Source organism: Haliotis cracherodii, unplaced genomic scaffold (assembly GCF_022045235.1).
Source record: "Haliotis cracherodii isolate W230 unplaced genomic scaffold, xgHalCrac1.p SCAF_24, whole genome shotgun sequence".
Lineage (NCBI taxonomy): Eukaryota > Metazoa > Mollusca > Gastropoda > Lepetellida > Haliotidae > Haliotis > Haliotis cracherodii.
In genome coordinates, this window is record NW_027266280.1 from 1,844,904 (window position 1) to 1,855,373 (window position 10,470).

A 10,470-nucleotide genomic window follows, 5' to 3' on the forward strand; every position below is an offset into this window, starting at 1 on the left:
GGATGGTCTGGTCCAGACTCGATTATTTACAGACCACCGTCATATAGCTAGAATATTGCTGAGTGCGGCATCAAACAACAAACAAACCAAACCAAACCGCTATCCAAAGTGTGCAGTTAGGCCGTCTTATTGTTGATAGTCATTTTGGAGACATGAATGCTAAGTTTCATTGATGCGAACAAAGACCACTCGCATTTTTTCGCATTTAATTCAAGCTCGTGTTAATTTCAAGCATGTAACAAAATGATGACTGATCAGCTTCTTTATTACAAGCAAGGGATGAAACAAAATTTGCAGATTGTCATTGCTGTAGCTATTTTGACCGACAGTCCATATTTTCTTGTGCATTGTACAGATTTTATTACAAAAAAACAGCAGTGTAGAAGGTGTATGTAATTGCCGAGTGATTGTTATCAAATATGTTTTAATTCACGTCCACTCGATCTGTGATAACACTTTGACTCAGTTTATTTTTTTGTTAAGTGCCCAATTTGACAACTTCCTAAGTGCCCAGACTGCTTGTTACATTGGCTATGGTACATTATTTTGTGATTTAGTAAACATTTATAGCATGTATAAGGGCAGGGATATATATTTCTGTCCTTGTTTGTGCATAGAAAGTACTTAATAAATAGAAGCATGTTTCCTTACAGATCAACGACTGCCTTGACCACACCTCTTCCCCCATCGATGGCCTTACTCTCACAGAGGCCATGCATAACAGGTAAGGCCCACAGACACCCTGTATTGATGCTACCGGTAGAACTGGTCTGCACTTGCGCTGATACCTAAAGACGATAACTGGGGCGGTCGGGTAGCCCAGTGGTTAAAGCGTTCGCTCGTCACGCCGAAGACCCGGGTTCGATTCCCGACATGGGTACAATGTGTGAAGCCCATTTCCGGTGTCCCCCGCCGTGATATTGCTGGAATATTGCTAAAAGCGGCGTAAAACCATACTCACTCACTAAAGACGATAACTTGTAATTCCTGTGACTGCCATATCACCTCGTCAAAGCAAGTCCCCTGTTACAACCGATGAACAGTTTTCGGGACTCGAAACCACCTATTGTCGCTGATCAGCCGTCCAATTTTCGGCATTGTACATTTTTCTTCACTTACTAATCCTGACATTGCTTTGATTCCAGGGGTATCAACATGCGGTACCTTGGCAAGGTCGCTGAGATGTTCTCCAAATACTCGTCTGTTTCTTATGTACATGTAAGTATATGTGTTTTCTTGATTCATGATTTAGTCGCAGGTCTGAGTGGTGTGCATGTCAAACAGCTGTATCTGCGTGGACTTGTAGTATATAAAAAGACATGAATCCGGAACTGGCCAACCCAACCATCCACACCACACGCATGCTTACTCTTATAACTACATTAATCTTAAATGCAAATTAAACCCCATTTCACCTCACCTCTTGATTTAAGGTCGTAAGTTTTTCTGTGTTTTACGCTTGGGCGGTCGGGTAGCCTAGTGGTTAAAGCGTTCTCTCGTCAAGCCGAAGACCCGGGTTCGATTCCCGACATGGGTACAATGTGTGAAGCCCATTTCTGGTGTCCCCCGCCGTGATATTGCTGGAATATTGCTAAAAGCGGCGTAAAACCATACTCACTCACTCACTCACTGAATTGTACACTTGGTATTTCAGTGTTTATCTTGGTTCTCCAACAGTGGCCAGCAAAGTGGGAGAAAAAAGCAAATTACTCTGTCAGAAATGTATCAGAATGTTTTACATTGTGTTCACTACCCTATGTCAAGCTAAGGATTAACATGATTAAGGCCATAGTTACTGGTCCTGTTTTCGGTCAAATACACAAACCTCACTTGCCATGGTAATGATCACCTAAATGGTAAGCTTTTAATTTTAATTTTGGAATTTTTGTTGATTGATGTTACAGATTTCATCCTCTTAGAATGCCTGTCTTAATCTCTGTGTTCATTCTCTGGCAGAGTATAGCCGTTGGTGAGCTGATTAACCGCGCCATCAAGCACCTGTTCAAGACGTACATGCAGGGCGTGGACATGATGAGTCTATCAGCCGCCATCAGTCACTTCCTCAACTGCTACCTGGGATCTTACTCCACCCCCCACGCTCAGGTCACCCCCGAGGAGGTAATCACACTCACTCACTCACTTACTCGCTTACCACACTCACTCATCCACCACTTACTCACTCACTCACCACACACTCACCTCAGTCACTCACCACACACGCTCACTCAGTCACTCACTCACTCACTGACTCACTCACCCACCCACCACACACACTCTCGCTAACCACACCCACCTTACTCACTCACTCACTCACCACACCCACCTCACTCACTCACTCACTCACAAACACTCACTCACTCATCACACTCAACACACTCATCACACACTCAATACTCTCTCTCAATCACGTGGGGCAGTCAGGTAGCCTAGTGGTTAAAGCGTTCGCTCGTCACGCCAAAGACCCGGGTTTGATTCCCGACATGGGTACAATATGTGAAGCCCATTTCTGGCGTACAACCATACTCACTCACTCACTCAATACTCACTCACTCACTCACTCACTCTCTTGTTCTTCAGCTTCAGAGCAAAACTGCCAAGAGGAAGAGCAAGAAGAAGAACAAACAGAGCACAGTATTCAGTATCGGTGAGTCATGACTTCCCTCGTTCACTCAGTGTTGTCTCCTTCCTCTCTAACACTTCCAGCAGTAGAGCTGCCACCCTATTGTACTGTGCAAGTCACGTCGCCTAACATCACCACCATGTGTCATGTTTCTTGTATTTATTCATGACTTGTTGGATCTACTTCTACTGAAGTTAATCGGGTCATCTATGTACGTCCGATATTTTCAGACAACACAGAGTGGCTGTCGGAAACGCCAAAAACCCTGTGGAAGAAGATTGTTGATGAAGTTGATGAATATTATGGCTACGCTTTGGAATGGTAAGTCTCTGGAAGCGTGGAACAGTATCTGAATGCTCATCCGGCCACGTTGCCTGTGTCCTCTGATGCATCAAGCCTTCAGCTCGTTGACTCCCGGGGGGGGTTCTGGGATGGCCCAAAGCAATGTGAGAGAGAGTGAGTGAGGGAAGATATTCCAGCAATATCACGACGGGGGACAACAGAAATGGGCTTCACACATTGTATTTATGTGGGGAATCGAACCGAGGCCTCTGGCGTGATGAGCGAACGCTTTAACCACTAGGCTTCCCCACCGATCCACCTTTGATGTAAGAGGTGGTTTGATGGATCGTGTAGTCAGATTCAGTGACTTGGTTGAATGTATGTCATCTTACCCTGATGGATAAGTGCTCAGAATATCAATCACTGGTTTGTCTGGTCCTGACTCTTGAATATTTCTGAATGGCATTTAACAAAAGGTCCATGAGGGTGGTGGTGTCGATGCCGGTTCCTTGTAAATCAATCCCAATATCTGAGTTGGATGAGGCTCGGAGATTGCTAAATTCAAACCACTAAACATACCCCTTACTATAAATATTGTCCATCTTATTTGACCAGGTTCAGGGCAGGATAATCCACCAAGATGACAATGGGGATTGGAAGGTGACTATGGGGATTGGGAGGTGACAATGGGGATTGGAAGGTGACAATGGGGATTGGAAGGTGACAAAGGGGATTGGAAGGTGACAATGGAGCATGGGGATTGGGAGGTGACAATGGGGATTGGGAGGTGACAATGGAGAATGGGGATTGGAAGGTGACAATGGGGATTGGGAGTTGACAATGGAGAATGGGGATTATTGGGAGGTGACAATGGAGAATGGGGATTATTGGGAGGTGACAATGGAGAATGGGGATTGGGAGGTGAGAATGGGGATTGGGAGATGACAATGGGGACTGGGAGGTGACAATGGAGAATGGGGATTGGGAGGTGACAATGGAGAATGGGGATTGGGAGGTGACAATGGGGATTGGGAGGTGACAATGGGGATTGAGAGGTGACAATGGGGATTGGAAGGTGACTATGGGGATTGGGAGGTGACAATGGAGAATGGGAGGTGACAATGGAGAATGGGAGGTGACAATGGGGATTGGGAGGTGAGAATGGAGAATGGGAGGTGACAGTGGGGATTGGAAGGTGACAATGGGGATTGGAAGGTGACCACGGGATGAGGGAGGTGACAATGGGGATTGGAAGGTGACAATGGGGATTAGGGAGGTGGATTAGGGAGGTGACCACAAGATTAGGGAGGTGACAATGGGGATTGGAAGGTGACCATGGCAGTTTGGTTCGGCCAACATCAAAGGGAGACGAACTCTGTGGCATGGTGTAACCAATGTTAACTGTATTATTTCATATTGTTCTGGTCTTTCTCCAACTCTCACAGTTTTTGTTGTGAACGTTATATTACATGAGTTGTCTCCCCTTCTGTACAGTGATTCCGTGGAGTCTGCTACGGAGAAGTACAACCTCAGTCGAGCCGCGCTGTTGCGGATGTTGTGTCGCACATGCGGCGTGCAGATCCTGCTGAGAGAGTACCACCTCGATTCCCGCAACAAACAGATCTTCTATGAGGACGACATCATCAACGCTTTCCCTATCGTCAAACATTTACATCCCAAGGTACGGACACCAGTGTCTTTGACTTTCAATAATTCAATCTGAGTCTCGTGAGTAGTGAAGGTTGACACCATCATGTCTCGGGTGTAGTAAAGGTTGACACCATCATGTCTCGGGTGTAGTAAAGGTTGACACCATCATGTCTCGGGTGTAGTAAAGGTTGACACCATCATGTCTCGGGTGTAGTGAAGGTTGACACCATCATGTCTTGGGTGTAGTGAAGGTTGACACCATCATGTCTCAGGTGTAGTGAAGGTTGACACCATCATGTCTCTGGTGTAGGTGTGAGGCCAGCTGGTGGGGAAATAAACTCCCCCTCCACAACATTCCCGTTCCCTGTGGGAAACAAATGAATGCATCCAGGATCCTTCTTCTTGTTCGTAAGTGGAATGGAGGCCATGATTATGAACTAGTGAATCAGTAAGCTGCCATTCCCAATTACGTACGCAGGTGCTTGTATCATTGGGACTTGGCTCAAATTCGAACAGTAGAGACGACCAAGGTTTCAGGACTTCCTAACATGATTGACGTAGCTGTCAACTGTAACAAATGTCTTGTATTTATTATACGAATTTACAATTAATGTCTCTCCCCTTATTAATACAAATAATACACTAATCTACGGAGAGGGAAAAATTGACAAGAAAAAAATTTCATATTGCGAGGCTATCTTACCTATGTCAATCTGCTGCAAACACCTCTTGTTCATCCTGGTATTTTGTCTGTCCAGTCCTGAAACTCGACTCTTTGTATCGGAAGTTGCTGTGGCCGAAAGAAAAACTAAGCGATTAAATTATTGACTGAATTTTGGAATCACATGGCTGTATTGACTGCAGATGATTCATTTGTTTGAGCTTTGGTGTATATTGTTAGAAAATACTGAAATTTGGAAAAGTTGGCAGCTACTGATTAAGAGTTTGTGACTTTGTGTGTTGATGTTAAGATGTTAACAAGCTGATGTTTTCCCCAGGCCACAGACGCCTACCACTTCTTCACGAGCGGCCAGAACAAGATCCAGCAGGGCTTGTTGCGTGAAGGGTACGAGCTGATCAGCGAGGCCCTCAACCTCCTCAACAATGTATACGGGGCCATGCACCCTGAGATTGCCGCCTGTCTCCGCCTCCTGGCGCGACTCAACTACATCATGGGCGAGTACGGAGAGGTGAGTGACTCCACCCACTATTACAATACACTGGCAGTACATAGGGGTGTGGGGGAGGGGGGAGTACGGAGAGGTCAGTGACTCCACCCACTATAACAATACACTGGCAGTACATAGGGGGGTTGGGGGAGAGTACGGAGAGGTGAGTGACTCCACCCACTATAACAATACACTGGCAGTACATAGGGGGAGAGTACGGAGAGGTGAGTGACTCCACCCACTATAACAATACACTGGCAGTACATAGGGGGAGAGTACGGAGAGGTCAGTGACTCCACCCACTATAACAATACACTGGCAGTACATAGGGGGGGAGTACGGAAAGGTCAGTGACTCCACCCACTGTAACAATACACTGGCAGTACATAGGGGGGGAGTACGGAGAGGTTAGTGACTCCACCCACTATAACAATACACTGGCAGTACATAGGGGGGGAGTACGGAGAGGTGAGTGACTCCACCCACTGTAACAATACACTGGCAGTACATAGGGGGGGAGTACGGAGAGGTCAGTGACTCCACCCACTACAACAATACACTGGCAGTACATAGGGGGAGAGTACGGAGAGGTCAGTGACTCCACCCACTATAACAATACACTGGCAGTACATAGGGGGGGAGTACGGTGAGGTCAGTGACTCCACCCACTATAACAATACACTGGCAGTACATAGGGGGGTTGGTGGGGAGTACGGAGAGGTCAGTGACTCCACCCACTATAACAATACACTGGCAGTACATAGGGGTGTTGGGGAGTACGGAGAGGTCAGTGACTCCACCCACTATAACAATACACTGGCAGTACATAGGGGGAGAGTACGGAGAGGTCAGTGACTCCACCCACTATAACAATACACTGGCAGTACATAGGGGGGTTGGGGGAGAGTACGGAAAGGTCAGTGACTCCACCCACTATAACAATACACTGGCAGTACATAGAGGGGGGAGTACGGAAAGGTCAGTGACTCCACCCACTATAACAATACACTGGCAGTACATAGGGGGGGAGTACGGAAAGGTCAGTGACTCCACCCACTATAACAATACACTGGCAGTACATAGGGGGAGAGTACGGAGAGGGCAGTGAGGCTGTGCTGTATATCCCATGTTATGTGTGACTACGGTTTGTCTCCAGGCGCTGTCATTCCAACAGAGAGCTGTGCTGATGAGTGAGAGGGTGCTGGGGATTGATCACCCAAACACCATCACAGAATATGTAAGTGAAACATTAGGTGCTTGTGATCTATGTGTCAATGATTGTGATAATTGTAATGTGTGTTTCAATGATTGATGATATTTGTGCGTGTGCTTGGCTAACTGTGATGTACATGTACCTGATTGGCTAACTGTGATGTACATGTACCTGATTGGCTAACTGTGATGTACATGTCTCTGATTGGCTAACTGTGATGTACATGTCTCTGAGTGGCTGACCGATTGTACATTTATCAGATTGGCTGACTGATTGTACATATCTCTCATTGGCTGACTGATTGTGATGTACATGTCTGAGTGGCTGACTGATTGTGATGTTCATTTATCTGATAGGCTGACTGATTGTACATATCTCTCATTGGCTGACTGATTGTACATGTCTCTCATTGGCTGACTGATTGTGATGTACATGTCTCTGATTGGCTAACTGTGATGTACATGTCTCTGAGTGGCTGACTGATTGTACATTTATCAGATTGGCTGACTGATTGTACATGTCTCTGATTGGCTGACTGATTGTGATGTTCATTTATCTGATTGGCTGACTGATTGTACATATCTCTCATTGGCTGACTGATTGTACATGTCTCTGATTGGTTGATTGATTGTAAATGTCTCTGATTGGCTGACTGATTGTAAATGTCTCTGATTGGCTGACTGATTGTAAATGTCTCTGATTGGCTGACTCATTGTACATGTCTCTGATTGGCTGACTGATTGTACATGTCTCTGATTGGCTGACTGATTGTACATGTCTCTGATTGGCTGACTGATTGTACATGTCTCTGAGTGGCTGACTGATTGTAAATGTCTCTGATTGGCTGACTGATTGTACATGTCTCTCATTGGCTGACTGATTGTACATGTCTCTCATTGGCTGACTGATTGTACATGTCTCTCATTGGCTGACTGATTGTGATGTACATGTCTCTGATTGGCTGACTGATTGTACATGTCTCTCATTGGCTGACTGATTGTACATGTCTCTCATTGGCTGACTGATTGTACATGTCTCTCATTGGCTGACTGATTGTGATGTACATGTCTCTGATTGGACGTGTGTTTCAGGCACACTTGGCCCTCTACTGCTTCGCCAACAACCAGGTGTCGAGCTCACTGAAGCTGATGTACCGGGCCCGCTACCTGGCGCTGCTCTGTTACGGCGAGGATCACCCCGAAGTTGCCCTCATTGACGTGAGTGGTCACACCTACCCAGTAGTCTTCCTAAAGTGTGCATTAGAGAAGTGTTTATAATATGACGTCAGTTGGTTTCTCTACATTCATGGGAACTAAGAACCGATCCAGGGGTCTGGAACTATTTCAGGACAAGGTGAAAACATTGTAACTAATTGTCTAGTAGCGAGTCGGTGTACAGAAATCATCATTGGTAGATTTTCATGCAACATGCAATGGAATTTTTGACAGTGTGGTGGATAATTGAAGGACAAAATCAAATTACCTATTACCACGAGCCTAATTTTGAACATCACGGTCAATATTTGTTTTTTTTAATTGCATTTTCTCACTTGTTTTCATGGGGCGGTCACATAGCCTAGTGGTTAAAGTGTTCGCTTGTCATGCCAAAGGCCTGGGTTCGATTCCCCACATGATATTGCTGGAAATATTGCTAAAAGCGGTGTAAAACCATACTCACTCACTTGTTGTCCTATTTTCAAAGTATTGTTCCCTCAAAAGGAATTCACAGACTGGGGTCCTACATCTTGGCGAGGTTTTGATGCAGATTATAAATGTTCTCTTCCATTCTACTGCAGAGTAACATAGGTCTGATCCTACACGCGGTCGAGGAGTACGAGTTGTCCCTCCGCTTCCTGGAGCAGGCGTTGCAGCTTAATACAAAGTAGGTACTCCACACAGCCCTCTGAATGTCCATACGCTCGTCACACCGAGGATCAGGGTTCGATTCCCCACATGGGTACAATGTGTGAAGCCCATTTGTGGTGTCCCCAGGATGTGATATTGCTGGAATTTAGCCAATAGTAGTGTACTCTCTCTCTCTCTCTCTCTCTCTCTCTCTCTCTCTCTCTCTCTCTCTCTCTCTCTCTCTCTCTCTCTCTCGCACACACACACACTTGCTGTAAAAGGCGACTAACGAGATGGGGTGGTCAGGCTCGCTGACTTGGTTGATGCATGTCAACAAACAAACACTCACTCACTCACTCGCTCTGCCTTGGCGTCGGTCACGGAGATGGGGTTCTCGCAGTGGGACCAGTGAGAGTCGAATTGTGTACCCATCACATATTCTCCTGTCTTTTGAATTATATCCACATTTGTTGTGTTGTGTTGCAGGTATTTTGGTGTGAAGAGTTTGAAAGTGGCAATGAGCTATCACCTGGTGGCCCGCACTCACTCATGTCGCGGAGACTTCCGGGCCGCACTGCTCAGTGAGAAGGAGGCCTTCGCTATCTACAGGCAAACGGTAGGTCACTCAAACTACATGTTGTTGGTAAAGGTTGGAGAGAGACGACAGGCAGCTATTGGTGTTTGTTTGTCGTCTAACGCCGCACTCAGCAATATTCCAGCTATAAGACAGCTGTCCGTAAATAATCGAGTCTGGACCAGACAATCCAGTGAGTGACATTATGAGCATCGATCTAGGTAATTGGAATACAATGACATGCATCAACCAAGTCAGCGAGCCTGAGCACCTGATCCTGGTGGTCGGCTCTTTTACTTCAAGCATGTGTTGCTGAAGACCTATTCTACCCCGGATCTTCACAAAGAAGAAAATGAAGGTTTGACCAAAAGAGCCTGACCACCCGATCCCGTTCGCGTGGATTGCTGAAGACCCGGATCTTCTCGGGTCAGCTACTGGGGAGCCCCCTGGTGTACAGTGCCTTGTTCTGTGTCAGCAATGTCACTGAGGGATCACTTTTTGCATTGACATGATAACAATTATGTAGTCAACCTTCAGTCATAATGTCTCCATGGGTCTGTAGGGGCATTCGGGTAGCCCGGTGGTTAAAGTGTTGGCTTGTAATGCCAAAGACCGGGTTCGAATCCTGACATGGGTACAATGTGTGAAGCCCATTTCTGGTGTCCCCCACCGTGATATTGCTGGAATATTGCTAAAAGCGGTGTAAAACCAATCTAACTCACTCACCCTTGAGTCTGTAAGTGCGGTTGGATCCTGCTTTATGTGTATTTATTTGACTTCTTGCATCCTGGCAGCTTGGCGAGGAGCATGAGCGGACGAAGGAGTCGTCGGAGTGCTTGAAGCACCTCACACAGCAGGCGGTCGTGTTCCAGAAGAAGATGAACGAGATCTACAAGGGAGAGAAGAGCATCACATTCCCGCCGATACAGATCCAGACACCCTCGCTCTCTAGCGTCCTCGACACCCTCAACGTCATCAATGGCATCGTCTTCGTCCAGATCAGGTGAGGTCATAATCATCATGGTTACATTTTCAGGTGACGCCATTGTCATTGTCGTCATGGTTACATGCTCAGGTGACTCTGGAGTCCTCACTAGGCAACCGGCATTGGCTGCTTG

The 10,470-nt window shown here is 46.4% G+C and overlaps 1 protein-coding gene across 1 annotated transcript in view; it reads left to right on the forward strand.

Moving 5' to 3' along the window:
- Positions 1-10,470, forward strand: part of LOC139472481 (clustered mitochondria protein homolog) — a 53,146-nt gene that overhangs the window by 36,727 nt on the left and 5,949 nt on the right. Inside the window, exons 21-32 of the mRNA XM_071254958.1 lie at positions 654-724; positions 1,146-1,218; positions 1,957-2,118; positions 2,578-2,644; positions 2,851-2,941; positions 4,397-4,583; positions 5,551-5,742; positions 6,878-6,958; positions 8,026-8,151; positions 8,730-8,815; positions 9,265-9,394; positions 10,147-10,355. Coding sequence (XP_071111059.1) covers positions 654-724; positions 1,146-1,218; positions 1,957-2,118; positions 2,578-2,644; positions 2,851-2,941; positions 4,397-4,583; positions 5,551-5,742; positions 6,878-6,958; positions 8,026-8,151; positions 8,730-8,815; positions 9,265-9,394; positions 10,147-10,355 — 1,475 coding nt within the window. The remainder of the gene's footprint in view (positions 1-653; positions 725-1,145; positions 1,219-1,956; positions 2,119-2,577; positions 2,645-2,850; positions 2,942-4,396; positions 4,584-5,550; positions 5,743-6,877; positions 6,959-8,025; positions 8,152-8,729; positions 8,816-9,264; positions 9,395-10,146; positions 10,356-10,470) is intronic.